Here is a 20488-nt window from a genome sequence, read left to right as displayed (position 1 = left end):
GACCCATCAATTGCACTACTAGGTATTTACCCAAGGGAGTGTTTCAAAGGGACACATGCACCCCAATGTTTATAGCAGCACTATCAATAATAGCCAAAGTATGGAAAGAGCCCAAATGTCCATCACTGGATGAATGGATAAAGAAGATGTGGTACATACATACAATGGAATATTACTCAGCAATCAAAAAGAATGAAATCTTGCCATTTGCAACAAGTAGATGGAACTAGAGGGTATTATGCTAAGTGAAATAAGTCAGAGAAAGACAAACATCTGATAAGATAACATAAAATAAGATATTACAAAACAGCCCATCAACAAACAAAATATCTCAAAACATAATCTTGGTTCTTATCAGCTTTTCCCTTTTCTTAGCTCTTAAAATAAACATGAAAACACGGGGTATCTGATTGCCATAGCCTTGTCATCATCATAGAATTTATCCTCTTATCAGGATGAAGGAGGCTTGAAAATCTGCTAGAAAGAAATGCTGGACATACTGCTCCATATTTGAGCTCCCCAGCCTTTTTAGTGGGGTACCATACTGTCCACCCTAAGCAGGCTTGCAATAACTTTTCAGCAGTCTCTATTAGCGCCTGTGTCCACAACTTCATCCCCCCTTTTCCTAAATGCTCTACAAGTCCAAATCCCACTCTCCCCTTCAACAGCCTAAGCATCTCCGGGGAGGACATCCTGTTTCTTCCATCCTCAGTGTCACCCAAAGACTGCTTCATCCTAGAGACTATTCTGCGGATCTTGCACAATTCTAGACAACTGGGATAATTTATAGAGTGAATGAGAAAGAGGAAAAGAAGATGAACTAAAGACTATGTGTGACACCAAAGTATTTGCCTTTTTCCTAAAGTAGGATGTGTCACATACAAATCTGGATTTTGTGAATAGCACAAACATCATAATCATATTATAGCTTATGTGACAGAAATTCTAAATGAGGAAAAAAATTAGATTTATAAAAATGTTTAGACATTTAATCCATAGCAGTGAAGTTAAATTTAACTAAATTGAAGATGAAAGAAACAACATTCTTAAAAAGTAATGAAGACTTTCATTCTGGAAGGATTCCAACATTCAAATATAGCAGCCATATCAATGAACAAATACCAGACAGCAACTTCATAATGCTTAAGGGCTCCATACTTTACAACAGTGCCCTTAATGGAAAAGTTAATGTAGCATTGAATAAAACTGAGCTGTTCAGCTGCTGCAGTAAAACCTTTAGATCATGGAAATAATGAGTCATTTTTCTTTCCCTATTCTTGACCAAAAACAAAAGTTAAAAAAAAAAAGAATAAAAAAGGAATAACAACAGCAAAAGGTTTATGATCATACTACCCAAATAGTTCCTGACAAATTGCATTGTCATTAGACATTTTCTCTTATAAATACTTGTGAGGTAAAAAAAATATTTAACACAGAAATATTACCTTTCAAATATTCAAGATACAACAATTTGTCTACTAAGTAACTGGAAACAACAGCCATACTAATTCAGTTAACTATGAAAAAAAAAAGTGATTTAGGAAACATGCCTAACGTTTTCCCTAAACTCCTTAGTTTTTCTGACAATATATTCTTGATAACTTGTTATTACAAAGCCAAAGTTTTATCATTTATTATAAATTTCAACCTCCCAAATGGTATGGTTTCGAGTATAGTTTCTGGGAACATAAGTTAACTTGCTACCTTGCTAGATATCTGTGAAACGATATAATAAGGTGTATCCCTTGTTTGTATTCTATGAAAACATTGCTGTACATTTCTATTATGTTATAGTGGAAGTAAAGACTGAAATATGTGAAGGTGTTAAGTCAAGAGGATGAGACTTGTCATAATCTTATTCTTTGAGTAAACAGAGGAAGATTTTCTAAGGTTTTCTTTTTTTAAACCGCTCCACAAAAAAATAGCGTAACTGTCTTAAACTTCATTTGGCAAATTTAACAAGAACCTACTGAACACGTAAAACAGAACATGACTTTGGAATAGGAGGTGGCCCAGAAATGGCATAATTAAATGCTCTTGAATCAAAATAGATGTTTTAGGTTTTAATCAAAAATCAAAAGAAATGTATGTATGCCATGAGTTGTAAATCAGATTTCACTATGCAAACAAACACGTAATCTAGTATAAGTGACCAAAAGTTGTGTGTGTACTTTTTTGAAAGGCCAGGAAAGTAATGCCAAGGTGCTTAATAATAGTTAATTACTCAAAAATAAAGAAAAACAAATCTATACACATTTTAACCTCAAAAATTTTTAAAAAGCTGCCCAAAATTTTTAAAACCAAAGGCAGAATTTCTGACTTTATAGGCTTATAGGTGATATTGTTTCTCTTGGGAAAACAGTACTAATGGAAAATACTGTCACAGTTTTATTCAGGAAAGTTATTTCTACTTAATATTCTATCCATATATTCCCATGTATTTATAAAAGTATAATGCCAATGAATAAATGTTTTCATTTAGATAATAGTGAGAAGTATAAACGAAAACTGTAAGACAAATTATTAGAAATCAAAATAGTAAAGATATCAAGCCTCTGTAAGTGTTTTGGGCCTGAAATATGCTGGTAACTATTCCAATGATCAAATATATTACTATACATATTTAAATTAAAAACATATAACGGGGAGTGGTTGGGTGGCTCAGTTCTTTAAGCATTTGACTCCTGATTTCAGCTCAGGTCATAATCTCACAGTTTGTGAATTTGAGCCCTGTGTCAGGCTCCATGCTAACAGTGCAGAGCCTGCTTGGGATTCTCTCTCTCCCTCTCAAGAATAAAAACAAAAAACAAAAAACAAAAAACAAAAAAAAACTTCAAATATATAAAAGAGTGAAAATGCCAATAAGTTAAAATTCAGGTTTGCTTTAAAATTATTACCAATTTAAAATATTCATTAACAAGCATTTGATGAAATTACAAAATTTTGTGTTCTAATTTACGGTCCACAATTCTATGATATAGTTAATATGCCACATTTTTCATATGAAAAATATTGAAGCCTGAAGAGGTTATGAAATTGCCAAAGTGGGCTCCTGGGTAGCTCAGTCTGCTAAGTGTTGGACTTCGGCTCAGGTCATGATTTCACAGTTTGTGGGTTCAAGCCCCGCATCAGGCTCTGTGCTGACAGCTCAGAGCCTGGAGCCTGCTTCAGGTTCTGTGTCTCCCTCTCTGTCCCTCCCCAGCTCACGCTCTGTCTCCTCTCTCAAAAATAAATAAACAAACAAGAAAAGAAATTTGCCAAAGCTATACAGATCTGAAGCTCTGGAGATGAAACCTGAATTCAAGTCTCTCTGAGTCTATAGCTCCAACATAAAGTTATCCATATAATTAATAACCACTTAAAAATTAATTTTTGCAACTTAAATTTTAAACTAAATTTAACAATTTAGTTTACTTTTATTACATACAAAGCTTACTAAATGATACACTGAAAGTAAGAATTTTGCCAAAATATATAAAATATTATAGTTAAAATATTTTCAATTTCTTGAATAATATGATTAATTCTTTCCATATTTCAAGGTAAAGCAGAAAGTTAGAGTTGGAGACAGAGGCCAAATGTACTCTTACTTAATTATTTATCTGACCTTAATAATTTCTGAAAAGTTAGCAAATATGCCCAAATAATAATTACTATTATCTTATTTCCCAATAACAATTAATATTTGGGCATTCTTCATAATGTTTCAGAATTCTCTGAGACCAGTCATATTCATTCATCTTTTCATTCATTCATTTATTCTTTTATTTATTCACTTCTTTACTGACTCAATAATATTTGTTTACAGACCACCTCTTATATGCCAGGCACTCTGACACATGCCAAGACTTCTGAAGAATACAGAGTTTTGGCTATAAAGGAAAAAAATAAATATACAATAGAGCAGGGATATAAATAAGAAAGTGTTACAGAAGCACAAAGAAGGAAGAAACGAAACCTAAAGTGGTAATACTCCAGCTGTTTTATTCACTGTAAGGCCTCACAGGAGACCTAGCTAAAGATATCAAGTGGACAGCTGGAAATTCTGATCTGACCACATGGCATTTTAACAAAGGCCAGTTAAATGTTTATTTTTTAAAAATTTTGTTTTATTTTTTTATTGGTTTTCTTGTGTTTGTTTATTTTCCTGGGACAATCATTAAGGTATTCTGTTAGTCAATCAAATTGGCAGGCTACCGTAATTTTGTGGTTGAAGGAAGGTGGGTGAGACATTTCAAAATAAAAATCATTTTAATGGCATGGTTTCAAGTGGGGCAGAACAGGGGTGGATACTGAAGAAATTCAAGAAAATTGAAGAGACAAATCCAAGGTATTTTATTTGTCTAGGTCCTGAATTATACCCAAATTAGAAGAGCAGAGAACAGTCACAAAGTCTGAGTTAGGAGCACACATAAGGTTGTGAGATGACTATCATTTTATAGATCAAAAAAGTTGAATTTTAATTGAAAATAATCTGGAAGATGGTAAATAAAAAGTAGTTGGGATTAACTAGAGAAGAAAGCCTTAATTGATTTATCAAACTTATTTTAAACTAAGTATCACAGACATGATGCTCCTCAAGGGAATGACTGATTACAATGACATCCACTCATCACTTAAGTGCCCTTGAACTATTAATACTTAGAACCAATATTTGTCTAACTCTGATCATGGCACCATCAAATTTACTGAATGGTGAAAACTTTAATTATCACTTAATTATCATATACTTAATAAGTGCTTTTAAAGAAGTTAAGGTATTTTGTAGCTATTTGATATGTTTGTTAATTTACTGGTTAAAAATGTAACTTAAAATATTCTAAAAAAACCATTCCGTTTACTCAGTTGGATAAATCTAGTTTATAAGCTTTAAAAATGCCTGTATGATAGTTTATATTTACTATTTTTTTTTGCCTAGCCCTTGAAAGTCTTTCTTAATCCAGAACATAGCCATACTTAATTTTTAAGGTTTATGTTAAGACTGAAAACACATAAAAATCCTTCTTATGTAATATCCCGTTACCTAGCTCTGAACAGTGTTTTTATCTATTGAGTGCTTGATTGCAATTTGGTAGCTATTTACTGAATATTAATAGCTAACAGAAAAGAATCCCACTTAACAGAAAACAGTTTCTGTCTTAACACTGTCCCCAATCAAATTTTAAGGGCTCTTATCATTTTGAAAGGCTATTAAAAATACAAGAAAGTATTATTAGGGCTTGGTTACCTAAGGTAAAGTAGCTGATCATTTATTTATTAAGTATTACACATCAACCTTCTCTTCATGGAAGACTGTTTTTCAACTTGATGCTAATGCTCAAAGATTTAATTAGTAAGGTCAATCTTATTTTTCCTGGGGTCTTGTATCATATTAGTAATTGGCCTTCTTTTCTGACAGGGTTCAGAGCCCTTCATTTTCTTAGTTTTCTGCCTGGGTTGCTACTGAAAATGCTTATGACGGTCTTTTAATAGATCTGTTATATATATTTTTATAATAACTTGTATAAAAATATAATTTCTATGCTTTCCCCCACAGGTTTTACATTATACAGCACACTTTGGTGTTTAGAATTTATCATTATCATGCAAATTGGATTATTACTAGCCAAAGTACAAAATCCTATTTGAAAAGAGGCTTAGAGGTTTTATCATACCAAACTAAACTGACAAAAGTTTTTTTACATATGGAAATTGGGAGGCAAAAGTAACTTGTTTTCAGATCATTTCATCCTATAGATCTATTATCTAAGTAGTAAGAGTACTAATAGCATTTATGAGTTGGATTTTCTTCTAGTTTGTGGATGTGACCTCTGGAATGTGGTATAGTGAGAACTGGGTGTTACGTCCTTTTAGTTTCTTCCACTGATTTATCTTCGTGTTTCATGTTAATTATTATTATTATTTTTTGGAATGCCTCACTGTCCCCAATTATTTTTCCTGAATGCCTCAATAGATGCTTACAAAATGAGTGGTGTAAAAAAAACTACTGAAGTAAAAAATTTATGTTTGAGAAATTATATAATGGCAAGTATTTTTTAAAAATGAATATAGAAAAAATAACAAAGATGTAATACAATGAAAACACAATAAAAAGCTATATTAAAATATCCTTGCAGAAACCAATTTTACTATTTTTGGAGCCTTAAATATACCAAAAAATTTAAACTGCTTTAAAAAATGTCATAATACAAATATTTTTTAAATCTATTTCCTTTTTCTTTTAATGATAGGACTACAAGGTACTGCAAATATCTGAAAATAGAACACAAACTGTAATACATAATTATTTTCTAGTGTTACTTGTTAGAAAAAGGGAGTAGTAAAATGCTTCTGTAACATTACTACTATCTGGGCCATATTTATTCCATCACGTAGTTAATTCCTAAAGCTGAAACAATCATTACATTTTGATGTTCATCTGTTTTATTGAACTACCCACAGGGAGATTTATGGGAATGCTACCATGTCAGGGTCACAAGATTAAGTGAACAGTGATGACAGTAAACACGCCATTTCTCTATATTCCAAAGGGTTTAACTCAGTTACTTAAAATGCCATAAACATAAATAGTCTTCTCTCTACAATGTATCCATGACAGATGACTTCAAAATACAGCACTCTAGGGCAATGGCACTTTCCAACCAAACAAGCAACCCTTATTATTGACAAAAGACAGCAAACTCCTTGTGAACACAAACAGCAAAAAACACTTGACAGTCTAATGTACAAAACTTTAGTGTGCAAGTACAGAGCAACGCCACTGTAAGCTAATTTACTCATTTCATTTATAAAAACAAAAATATATATGATATGCAGTTATAAAAAGAGGATCTTTATAGAGAAAAATACTGGTTGAATTCAAATTACTAAACGTTCTTATATGTCTCTCTACGATTTTCAAAAAGTCAATGGGTTGAGCATATTATTTTAGGGAATACAGTGATATTTAACTGAAAATGTCTAATCTAAAATATAAGTTTATAAAAACAATCACATCAAAGGAGTCCAGAGATTCTTCTCGACAGCCTAATAAGGTACCATCTTTAATGATTCTAGCAAAAATACCATCTGCCAAGATAGCAGATGTTACTGCTTGAGAAATATTTCCTATGGTTTCATAAATGCATATTTTAATTAGTAGCCCAATAAACAACTGAGGGACTGTGATCATCTCCCTTTAATTCCAGGCACTTGTTGCAAATGGTCAAAAATTTTTAAATTTTATGCCATTTGTTTAGTAAACCAAGGAGAAGTTTCATTAATGTGAAGATCCAAAGCTTTAATTTTTGTTTTAAACCTAATGACTTCCACAGCTGAGAAAGTAGTCTAATATTTGTGAGATGTTTATTTTATATTCTGCTTATTGATTTTTTTCTTTCTTGTGTGTTTTATACAATTCTATGTATTAAGCATTTTACAAAGTATCTTATTTTGAGGCCTATTAAAATAGTCATCCTAATTTTAAAAAACTATATATTTTAGGAAAAAGGGCAGCAGAAATAAGGCTGGCAATCAAGTGGGTCATAAAGGTTTCAGCCTGATCATCTTCATATTCAAATTATAGACATTTTTGGTCTGACCCACAGAATCACTATTGATTTATATCACCTCGTCCTTTCAAAACACTGCTCTTGCCTATGTGATCTGCATTAGATTTCTATCAGGGAAAATGACCTCATAGGCTTTTTAAATTTCTGCCATCCTGTGGTATATTTTTTACCTCTATTCATTTGGAGATATATATACACTCACATACACACATACATACACACACATATACACTTAGGGAAGATAATAAATACATATACATACGTATATATGTATGTAAATATATATATGTATATATACACACACACATATACATATACATATGTACATATATATGTGTGTGTATATATATATAGGGAAGATGAGCTTTGAGATTCCTTTGAGGCTTTGCTAAATCTGGCAATCCCACCTATTCTTCTCCCCATATGGAGACTTGTATCAGCATCCCAGGCCATTCCTTCTATTTACTGGAGACTTAGAGGATGCTGACAACCTTTCTTTCCATCCCAAATACTGGAATTGTCTTGGGTAATCCAATGTGTGTCACATGCAAGGCTCCATCTTTTTCAGTTTCTCGAGCTCATCATTACCATGACCTTCAGCTTGACCCCACAACCACTTTCAGGACCACATTCTGAATTTGTCAATCTTGTAGTGACGTCGTTCTGAAATTTTGAATTAAAACATCCTAAAACTTCCCATTCTTTCAGCTCACTGACTCTTGTTTTCTTGACTCCATTATTATCTGCCAATCAATCTCCTTTCTTTTTTTACAATCCTTCCTGAACTATCTTAGACTAAGTACACAATCTATCACTTCAAACAATTTCTTACTTCTTAATAATTCTGCTCATTTGCCTTGATGAACCTACCCAGTAAAACACAACCTTGGAAGAATCTACTATATTCTTCTACTTCTTCCAAGAAGAAAGTGTATATCCTAAATGTATTCCTGACAACATCTTCTGAGGGGCAATTTGTGTATGTGTGTTTTATGGGGAGAGGGAGGGCTGAAAGAAAGAAGTAAATCAAGGATGTCTCCTAGATGCCCTTTACTGGGTGAATAGGAGAAATGAAATTTGGATTAGAAAATATGTTTTGGCCATGTCTGAGAAAGCTATCACATGCATAACTAGGGAACTAATGACATATGGCTCTACTTTCAATTTTGTGGTGGATAATTACACTAGAATATGCCATGGGCAAGGCAAACTCAATAATCATCTTCCCATCTACACCAGTTCCTTGAGTATTTTTCAGTTCTAAGAATGGCCCCACCATTCACCCAGTGAATGATGAGAATAACTTAGACAACATCGTATCTAGTTAATTATTAAGTCATAATGACTCTACTTAATTTTAGATTTGTGTTTTTTTAAAAAAAATTTTTTTTCAACGTTTTTATTTATTTTTGGGACAGAGAGAGACAGAGCATGAACGGGGGAGGGGCAGAGAGAGAGGGAGACACAGAATCGGAAACAGCCTCCAGGCTCTGAGCCATCAGCCCAGAGCCTGACGCGGGGCTCGAACTCACGGACCGCGAGATCGTGACCTGGCTGAAGTCGGACGCTTAACCGACTGCGCCACCCAGGCGCCCCTAGATTTGTGTTTTTTGATTAGAGCAGTTAGAATTAGCAACCACAATTAGAATACAGTGAGGTGAATGCCAAAGGTTCAAATTCCGAATGAAAAATAAAATATGTTCCATGATCACAGAACCTGTGCGTCAAACAGATGCCCCAGGATAGCTGTAGAAAGGTTTGGGCTACGGAATCTAAACGGATGAGAAAAATAAGCAAAATCTCTACTTCACTCTATGCCAACCCCTCCCAAACGAGCGGGGTTTTGAATCTAGCAAATCTGACGCTACTCTTATCTTTTCAGCAGTGATAAGATATATTCCTTTTAAAAAGTAGCTCAGCTATCCTAAAAGAAATGATGGACATGGAGGCTTGAGGTGTAAAGCGACTGAAGTATCCAGGGCCTGAGTTTATTCCCGAACTGAGAAGATGATGTATGAAGAGGGTCCTGAAAGTGGTGGGGTATGTTTACTCCCAATGAAATAGCAGAAACATATATGGTTGTACCCTGAGGGGGCCACAGCTCTTTGCATTAATGTAGAACCTAATATCTCATTTTGTCCAGAAATAGACCTACCTTCAAGCATAAATCAAGCATATCTCTGGGGCCCAGAGTGAAATGAGGATCCCATGGCTTTATATTAATAAGATTACTAAAAATCTCTGCATAATCCAGGAATGTATATGTAGGGTCCTATTAATGATTACGATCGGATTTTCCAAAAGCCCCATGAAGGGACTCAGAGCAAATTAATTTGGGATTAAATAAATATCCAAGTGCAGTGGTTGTAGTTCATACCCATATGTAAATATGAATATTTATTTTAATTTTTAAAACATTTATTCATTTTAGAGAGAACTTGAGCAGGGGGAGGGGCAGAAAGAGAGGGAGACACATAATCTGAAGCAGGCTCCAGGCTCTGAGCTGTCAGCACAGAGCCCGACGGGGGGCTCGAACCCATGACCTGACCCGAAGCCAGACACAACCAACTGAGCCACCCAGGCACTCCTAAATATGAATATTTAAAAATAAGGGAAACAGAAGAAAAAGTCAGAAAGCGAAAGTTAATGTGACTCTTTCAGAATATTCCAAATACAGAATTTATTCCCAAAGCATACAATTATTACTCCACAGCACTACCTACTCATTCTTTATGTAACTTTAAGTTATTATTTTGACTTTAAAATCATGATACGGTGAGTCTGAGAACTCTTGTTTTGGAGGTGTAGGATCTCAGGTTGAAATCCAAGAAGTACGCCATCTTCCCATTTGACCCTGTTATGTGCATTTACCTAGCTCTTATGAAGCTGTGGCCTAAGTTTTTATGAAACTTCACTGCCATAAAACAAATATGGGTTGAGAGACATATATATATATATATATATATATATATATATATATATATATATCTGATTTCTAAGCAGGTTTTTCCCCCTCTTATATCACACATTATTATAGTGATCAAAATTAGTAGATTGCTTAGTCTAACTCAGTTACTACCAATATACTTGATACAGCTTGCTACAACTGTATTCACTGAGTGTAGAGCACATTCCTAATTTAAATCTTGACACTTCACTTGCAAATTGCTGGAAAGAAGGTTCTTTTTTCTTCTCCCTCTGAACATTTCAAAATCTTTATTAGATAATAATATATTTACTGCATTTACTTTAGGATTTAAAAACTATATAATTAAAAAAATACACATAGTGAAAATTAATTCATTTAGAGGTATTAGTTACGGGAAAATCGAACGTATGTGCTTTAGATTACAGACCAATACACCTTGTTGGCATGAAAGTAATTGAGATAATCTCAGTTGCAACTTATTTAACTTTAAAACAGTGAATAAATAATATGTGATTGTAATTCTCTATATGAAAAGTATAATATAGTTAGGTAAACATTAGTATTCACAGCTCAAAAGCCATCTATAAAGACTTCTCTGGGCCTTTGATTTTTTTTTTATTTTAGTTTTCGAAAACTTAATTAATTTATATACACTTGATCTTAGCCCAAAGGCTTAAAAACAATTAATTAATTTATATACAGTAAAATTCACTCTTTTTGCTGTACAGGCAGAATCTTGACAAAGGCAGAATCATGAAACCACTACCACAATCAAGATATAGAACAATTTCATCATCCCGAAAGCTCCCTCATGTTGTCCCTTTCTGGTCAAATTCTCTTTCTACTGTTAACTCTTAGAATCCACCGCTGTGTTTTATTTGCCTAAGGTTTTGTTTTTTCCAGCTGTTGCATAAATGGAATTACACCATTTGTGTTCTTTTGAGTCTGGCTGCTTTCACTTTGCAGAATACATTTGAGATTCATTAGGCTGTTGCATATAACAATAGTCTATTCTTTATACTGCTGAGTACTATTCCATTATATGGATGTACTGGTTATTTATCCATATACTAGTTGAAGAGCATTTATGCTATTTAGGGGCATGCTTTGAGCATTAATGTGCAAGTTTTTTTGCACGAATGTACAAGTTTTTGTGTGAATGTACGTTTTCATTTCTCCTGGAGTAAATACTTAGGAGTAGGATTGTTATGTCATGTAGTAACTGTATATCTCATTGTATTAAAAAAAAAACAAATAGGGGCGCCTGGGTGGCGCAGTCGGTTAAGCGTCCGACTTCAGCCAGGTCACGATCTCGCGGTCCGTGAGTTCGAGCCCCGCGTCAGGCTCTGGGCTGATGGCTCAGAGCCTGGAGCCTGTTTCTGATTCTGTGTCTCCCTCTCTCTCTGCCCCTCCCCCGTTCATGCTCTGTCTCTCTCTGTCCCCCCAAAAAATAAATAAACGTTGAAAAAAAATTAAAAAAAAAACAAATAAACTGTTTTCCAAACTTTCTTCCAAAGAAGATGCACCATTTTGTACCTGTATCAGCAATGTATGTGGGTTCCAGCTACATCTTACCTCTTTGCCAGGTCTTACACTGTAAGGTTTTTGTTTTGTTTTAATTTTAGTCATACTAGGCCAACTAATCTTTGACAAAGCAGGAAAGAATATCCAATGGAAAAAAGACAGTCTCTTTAACAAATGGTGCTGGGAGAACTGGACAGCAACATGCAGAAGAATGAAACTAGACCACTTTCTCAAACCATTCACAAAAACAAACTCAAAATGGATGAAGCACCTCAATGTGAGACAGGAAACCATCAAAACCCTGGAGGAGAAGGCAGGAAAAAAACCTCTCTGACCTCAGCCGCAGCAATTTCTTACTTGACATATCTCCAAAGGCAAGGTAATTAAAAGCAAAAATGAACTATTGTGACCTCATGAAGATAAAAGGCTTCTGCACTGCAAAGGAAACAATCAACAAAACTAAAAGGCAACCGACGGAATGGGAAAAGACATTTTCAAATGATATATAGGACAAATGGCTAGTATCCAAAATCTATAAAGAGCTCACCAAACTCCACACCCAAAAAACAAATAATCCAGTGAAGAAATGGGCAGAAGACATGGATAGACACTTTTCCAAAGAAGACATCCAGATGGTCAACAGACACATGAAATGACGCTCAATGTCACTCCTCATCAGGGAAACACAAATCAAAACCACACTGAGATACCACCTCACGCCAGTCAGAGTGGCTAAAATGAACAAATCAGGAGACTATAGATGCTAGAGAGGATGTGGAGAAACAGGAACCCTCTTGCACTGTTGGTGGGAATGCAAACTGGTGCAGCCACTCTGGAAAACAGTGTGGAGGTTCCTCAAAAAATTAAAAATAGATCTACCCTATGACCCAGCAATAGCATTGCTAGGAATTTACCCAAGGGATACAGGAGTGCTGATGCATAGGGGCACTTGTACCCCAATGTTCATAGCAGCACTTTCAACAATAGCCAAATTATGGAAAGAGCCTAAATGTCCATCAACTGATGAATGGATAAAGAAATTGTGCTTTATGTACACAATGGAATGCTACGTGGCAATGAGAAAGAATGAAATATGGCCTTTTGTAGCAACGTGGATAGAACTGGAGAGTGTTATGCTGAGTGAAATAAGTCATACAGAAAAAGACAGACTGATCTTTTAAAACATACATCAGATCATGTGACTCTTTTGCTCAAAGCCTCTCACTGCTTTTCATGCCACTTAGGATAAAGTCACGAATCTTTAACAGGATCTACAAGACTTTAAATCATCTAGCTCATATGTCACTATCCGGCCTTATCTCAAACACCTATCTCCAGTGCTCAGTAAGTTCTAGACATACTACCCTCCTTTCTGTTCATTTTATTATTTCTAAATTCTGAGTCTTTGTAATATTTTTCTCTAGAATATTCTATACCCCAGCCTTTACTGATGATTCCCTGCTCATTCCTTGAGTACCAAATTCAAATAGAACTTCTTTAAAGAAGACTTCCCTAACTTCTGAATCTAAAATGAAGATCCTTTGCTGTATATACTCTCTCTTTCAGAGCACCCTGTACTTTTCTTTCCTAGTAATTGCCAAAGTTTGCCTTTACATCTTTTATTTCTATAATCATTGGGTTCGTGTAATATGTCTCTTCTATTGGACTTCTATGAACTAAGCGAGGGAGGGAGTTATTCTACTTTGTTTCTCACCATGCTAATAAGAGCTATCTGTTCATTATATGAATAAAATCAATAGATTAGAGCTATATATTGCAAGTTAGAGGGTGATTAAGTGGCATGGGAAATTACTTTAAGAAGTAATTTTTAAGTTGGAAGGAGAAGAACAAATTAGTTTATGTAAATACTAAAAGCTACACTAGCCAAGACAATAAGGCATTGGTGAAAGAACAAGTAGGTCAGTGGAACAAAGTGCCCACAAATAGACTACAAACTTAACACACTTCAAAAAAAATTAGCTAAAAATGGATCACAGACCTAACTGTAAAATGTAAAACCATAAAACTCCTAGAAGATGACATCGAAACCTAGATGATGTTTGGTACTGTTGGTGCCTTGTTAAAATTTATTATTATTATTATTATTATTATTATTATTATTATTATTACTTTTTGGTGGTGCCTTTTTAGGTACAACATCAAAGATACTATCCATGGAAGACATAACAGAAACTGGACTTCGTTAAAATTAAAAACTTCTGCACTACAAAAGACACTATCAAGACAATGAAAAAATAAGCCACAGACTGAGAGAAAATATTTGCAAAAAACACATCTGATAGAGGACTGTTATGCAAAATATACAAAGAATTCTTAGAACTCAATAATAAGAAAACAAACAACCTTATTAAAAAATGGGCCAAAGTCCTTAACAGACACCTCACCAAAGATGTACAAATGGAAAATAAGCACATGAAATGATGTTCCACATCATGTTTCATCAGGAATATGCATATCAAAACGAGATACCACTATATACCTATTTGAATGGCCAAAATCGGGAATTCTGACAATACCTAATGCTGGCAAGGAGGGAGAACAATAGCAATTCTTATATATTGGTGCTGAGAATGCAAAATGTTGTAGCCACTTTGAAGATACTCCGGTGGTTTCTTGTAAAACTAAACATACTCTTACCATACCATCCAGCATCATGCTTTTTGGTATTTACCCAAAGGAGCTGAAAACCAATGCCTACACAAAAACCTGTACATGGATGTTTACAGCAGCTTTATTTACAGCCGCCAAAACTTGGAAACAAACAAGATGCTCTTTAGTAGGTGAATGGATAAATACACTGGGTGAATGGATAAATACATCCAGACAATGGAATACTATGCAGTGCTAAAAGAAAATGAGCCATCAAGCCATGAAAGGACATGGAGGAACCTTAATTGCATGTAACTAAGTAAAAGAATTCAGTCTGAAAAGGTTACATACTGTATGATTTCAACTATATGACATTCTGGAGAAGGCAAAACTATGGATAAAATTTAAAAAAAAGTAGTGGTTGCCAGGGATGGGGAAAAGAGAGGTGAATAGGCAGAACACAGAATTTTTAGGGCAGTTAAAATACTATGTATGGGGGTGCCTGGATGGCTTAGTAGGTTGAGTGTCTGACTTTGGCTCAGGTCTTGATCTCACGGTTTGTGGGTTTGAGCCCCGCGTTGGGCTCTGTGCTGACAGCTTGGAGCCTGGAGCCTGCTTCTGATTCTGTGTCTCCCTCTCTTTCTGCCCCTCCCCTGCTCATGCTCTGTCTCTCAAAAATAAATAAATGTAAAAAATAAATAAATAAATAAATAAATAAATAAAATTTAATACTATGTATGATATTAAAATGATGGATATATGTCATCACATATTTGTCCTGAGCCACAGAATATACAACGCCAAGAGTGAACCCTTAGGTAGACTATGGACTGGGTGATTATGATGTGTCAATGTAGGTTCATTCTTGGTAACAAATGTACAATTTGGATGAATGACCTTGATTATGGGGGAGGGTACATATGTGTGTTGGGAGAGGATATAAGGGAGATCTCTGTTGTAAACCTAAAACTGCTCTAAAAAAATAAGTCTTTTTAAAGTTTTTTTCAAAGAGCTACCAAAAAAGAAGAGAGACTAACAAATATGAGAAGTCTACTCTGTGTTAGACATCGTGTTAAGTATTTTGCATGTTTTATTTTACCATTAAAATAACCCAATGATACAGGAATTGTTCATCCTAATTCCCAGATGAATTGAACTTTGGTTTTATGCAAGGATAAGTACATTTTGTCATTTAATAAAATAATTTCATTTAAAATATAAAATTGTCCCAGACAATAGACTAATTTATTTTTCTACTCATCCCCAGTATCACTGTAAAAAAGGGTATACATTAAGTATTCATTTATTAACTTAGTCAATGGATATTTATTTAACATCTACATGTATCAGGCATTATTCTAGGTGCTAGGTATATTACTGTGGACAAAAGAGAGAAAATCCCTTCCATTATGGAATTGGATGCTGGTGGGACACAAAACAATACAAGTGGCAAATAAGTAAAGGATATAATACGTAAGATAGAAATAAATGTTGGAAAGGAAAAATAAAGCAGAAAAATACAATATAAAATAGTTGGGGGAAGAAGTAGAATTTTAGACAGAGTGGCTACAGAAGGCTCCTTTGAGAAAGTACCATTTGAATTAAAACTGGAAGAAAGTAGGAGAGCTAGCTGCATAGAATGTTTGGGAAAAAGCATTCTAAGTAGAGTAAGCATGTCCCAAAAGCCTAAAAAAATAGGAGAAAGCCGCAGTGACTGGAATACGTTATTTCAGATTTACCAGCCTTGACAATCATGTGAGCCAATTCTTTAAAATAAATCTGTATATCTATATCTATATCTATATCTATATCTATATCTATATCTATATCTATATCTATATCTAACTACACCTACACCTACACCTATACCTATACCTATACGTATATCTCTGTGTCTCACATATATCCCATTGGTTCTGTTTCTGTGTTTCTCTGGAGAACCCTGACTGGAACAATTTTTTCTTTTTGTATAAGCTGTGTGATACTATGTAAGTTTTATGTAACCTCTGAAAGCTTCAGTTTTCTCAATGTAATATGGAAAACGTTTGAGTATCAATCTAAGTAGAGATGTTATGAAGGTTTAATGAAATAATTCATGTAAGGTTCTTAGTATTACCTTAAATGCAAAAATAATAAAGATTTACTAGGGTGGGGCTCCTGGGTGGCTCAGCCAGTTGGGTGTCTGACTTCGGCTCAGGTCACAATCCCACGGTTCGCAGGTTCGAGCCCCGCATCAGGCTCGGTGCTGACAGCTCAGAGCCTGGAGCCTGCTTCAGATTCTGTGTCTACCTCTCTCTGCCCCTCCCCCACTCACACTATGTCTCTCTCTCTCTCTCTCTCTCTCTCTCTCTCTCTCTCTCTCAAAAATAAAAAAACATTAAAAAATAAAAAAATAAAAAAAAGATTTACTAAATCTATCTTACACTTGAAATACCAGGTCAGATGATCAAACACTATCCTCGTCATATTCTAGATGTTCTTCCCTAACTAATAGAATTGCTTCTATCAGAATTCTTCTTAGTAGTGTCCTGTCCACAATTAGCCAACCCCTAAACTCTGCTAAACACTTAAAAGCAATTAATGGGAACAAATAAAACGAAGATATAAAAATGAAGAACATTAGCAATCTAAATATAGTGATCTGCTTCATTATTATTTTTCTAGAAAACTTCATTGTATAGAGAAAATAAAGAAAATAATTTTACACCACAACACTTTAGCAAGGAGAACATCTGTAATCCATAAACAACCAATTTTGGTTTTACTTACACTATAATATCACAAATCTCCTAATCTGCAATGAAAATCCATCGCAAGAAAGACTGAATAGAAAAATACGGAAAAAAATTTCTAAAAAGGACGTATTAACTCTCCACAGTAAATGTTTATATTATTACCTGTTTATAAGAAAAATTCAGAATGATATAAATTTAATAAGTAGGAAGAGTTGACTCTTGAAACATGAAAAAAAGAGCCACTTCTTAGAATTAACACACATCCTCATGTAAGAGACAGTAGTCTAAAATACTTGCCTAATTTTTTTATGATTTTGCGTATTATTATTAAATTAGAAATAACTTCCACTGGAGCTTCGGTTAAAAGTTTAGCTTTTCTTCCAAAGGATTCTAAAGAGGAATTACTAAAAATATCAGGGAAAAATTCAAGCAATTTTTTATGCTTTAAATCATATTTTCTAGATAATTTTAAAGTTTATAGACGTTTTTAAAACTTCTATTATAAATAACTTGTGAATTATTATTTACTTGTAATCTGTTATTACTCACCTATGAGAAACTGCTCCCCAAGCGCCATGCTTGTTTGTGAGAATATTGAGGATCTTCTGTTTCAGTTGGTTTGCCGTAACGTGATCTCGATGTTTAGCGGCACTTATAAGATGGTCACACATCTTTTCTTCCTCTCTTCTATCAGCAGCATACTGGGCACACTGAGACTATAAAAACATACAAACAGTGCATAATGTTTAACAATGCATAACTTCTGCTATGGCTAAGTAAGGAATATTATCTAACCTTCAGTTAAAGGGTAATAATTCAATTTTAAAAACTCAGATAATCCAATCTTGTGAAAATTTATTCTAAAGAATATAGTCATTATAATTACTGTTTAAATTGGTAAAAATGTGTCCTATGTGTTTATACATAAAGTATATGGAAGATAATTTGGATGATGTTATATAAAGCAATTAATGACATTTAAGGCTCCCAAAATTCTGAGTCTGTTGCTAATACATTAAAAAGAAAACATTTTAGAATAATGGTTTATTAAAAATGTAATTCTAATTATTATTTTAACCAATATAGTATATACTGCACTTAAAATAAAGAATTACATTCCTGATAGTTATATAGAGATCCAAAACTTGCCATTTAATTAATATTTCCATCTCATAAATGGCAATGCGATGTACAAGGAAAAGCAATGATTTAGGAATTTAGGCTTGCATTTTATTTCACACTTTATGAAAATTGTTTTATTTCATCATCATACTCAGTTTCATATTTGTAAAATAATAAGGTAAGCTTTTCTCTACAATCTTTCCCAATCCTAGTATTTAATGTGTTCAAAGGTTCTCAGGATAACAACTATCTTATTCTTATCTTTCCTAATAATCAGTTGTTCTGTCGGCTACTGTATTCATGCTCACTGGCATTAGCAACAAAGCTAATCAATCCCACTGTGTATCAAAAAGGTTCAATATGATGATGAAGATGAACATCTCTTTAATTATGAGTGTGATTTTTTTTGTATAGTGATTTTTATATCGGGTGGATTCACTGTAAATTTTAACATTACCAAGTATGTAATATGAGTCTTATAACTAGAAGAAAAAAAGTCTCACGTCTAAAAAAAATACATATAATTGGCTCACATTCATCTTTACCATGTAAAAATGTGTTTCAAGGAAGGCATTTGAACATATCCCTTCAGTCTGTCTATTCTATCCACTACTACCACAAGTTATCTCTTTCAGAGAAATAACCCTACAGTAATCTAAGGAGGATTAATTCATTTTCCAATTTATCTTTTTGTACAGGGAATCACCAATTAGTACAATGATCTGCCTCCATAATGAGGTTAATATTTCATTAGCTCATTGGAGAGCAAAATTAAATTTTCATTTTTCTTCCTTAACAATTACAATGGTTAACTAAAAAAAAACTTAACTGTGAGGTACCCATCTCAAATTAAATATACTTTATCTGTTAAATACAAGCTTATATGGGAGAGAGAGAAATTCCCCCAAAAAGGCCTAGTAAAATGCCATGGCTTTTGTGAAATTTTTTATAACTTAAAAGTGGTAAATGGTGAAACACACACACACACACACACATCAATGCATTTAGTAAGACAGCTCTAACCTAAAAAGAACAAACATTTTAGTTAAAAAAACAGTATAATCCATTAAATAACAAGGATAATACTCTCCAATTTGATTTACAGTAGTATTTTATTTTATGTTTACATAATTCTAAAAAACACTGAGTCTTCACATCCACTTCATGGCCTCTTATCACTCTTAGCCATGCATTCTCAATAGGAATGATCTCATCCCCAGGGGTGAAAAGTGGTATTGCGAGGGGGGTGTGTGTGTGAAAAAATTGTATTCTTTTTATGGGTAAAGCACAGATGTGTATATAGTACATAAACAGATATACAGCATATTAGTAGATACAAAATTTTATGGAGAGGGGGTGATTAGAGTGAAAATGGTCTAAAAGGCTTGCTTAGGGGGCAATAATGAAAAAAAGGCTGAGAAACACTGCCTTCAGCTTAATTTTCACCTTCGTTAAATATGTGTTAAAGCTTGTTACTGATACCTAGCTGCTTGAGAATCTATTTTAAATGTTTTCACATGACAAATATTGATCTTCTTATATCCCCACAAAGCATCTAGATTTTCTTACTAGAAATATGAATGACTCAAAATTCACCTTGCAGGGAATTCAGTTAATTTTCTAAATCTTATTTACTAACGGAAGTCAATACTTAATTGAATATTCTTATTTTGTTTAAAGTCCTGACATATCTTATATCTAAACATATTTGTCAAAGAACAGATAACTCAGAATTTTCTTGACATCCAGATTACAACAGGACCCCCTGATAAATACCCAATGGTATTTATTGTTAAAAAGATATGAAGCTTCACTTTGATATACACTCAATTGTCCACGTACTTTGATCAAAGTTTAAAATATTTGGTATTTTTTTTTCAAAATAAGGTTGTTGCGATCTCACATGACAAGTGTGTGCTGTCTCATCTGACAAATGAAGCAGAGGTTAAGAGTATGGAAGTGACAACAGCTATTTCTCTGTCTCATGCTTTTCAGCCAGCGAGGTCAGAGATTACTAG

General features: G+C 33.8%; 1 protein-coding gene across 7 annotated transcripts in view; it reads right to left on the bottom strand.

The window, feature by feature from the left end:
- NBEA (neurobeachin) overlaps positions 1-20488 on the bottom strand; it is a 691423-nt gene that overhangs the window by 298150 nt on the left and 372785 nt on the right. For all 7 annotated transcript variants that reach the window (XM_047078787.1, XM_047078803.1, XM_047078809.1 and 4 more), the window contains one exon: positions 17898-18064. In XM_047078787.1, the coding sequence (XP_046934743.1) occupies positions 17898-18064 (167 nt within the window). The remainder of the gene's footprint in view (positions 1-17897; positions 18065-20488) is intronic.

This window comes from Lynx rufus, unplaced genomic scaffold (assembly GCF_022079265.1).
Source record: "Lynx rufus isolate CCGP_SWC_20201006 ecotype Redwood Valley unplaced genomic scaffold, mLynRuf1.p SCAF_1, whole genome shotgun sequence".
NCBI lineage: Eukaryota > Metazoa > Chordata > Mammalia > Carnivora > Felidae > Lynx > Lynx rufus.
This window is presented reverse-complemented; position numbering and strand designations above follow the sequence as displayed.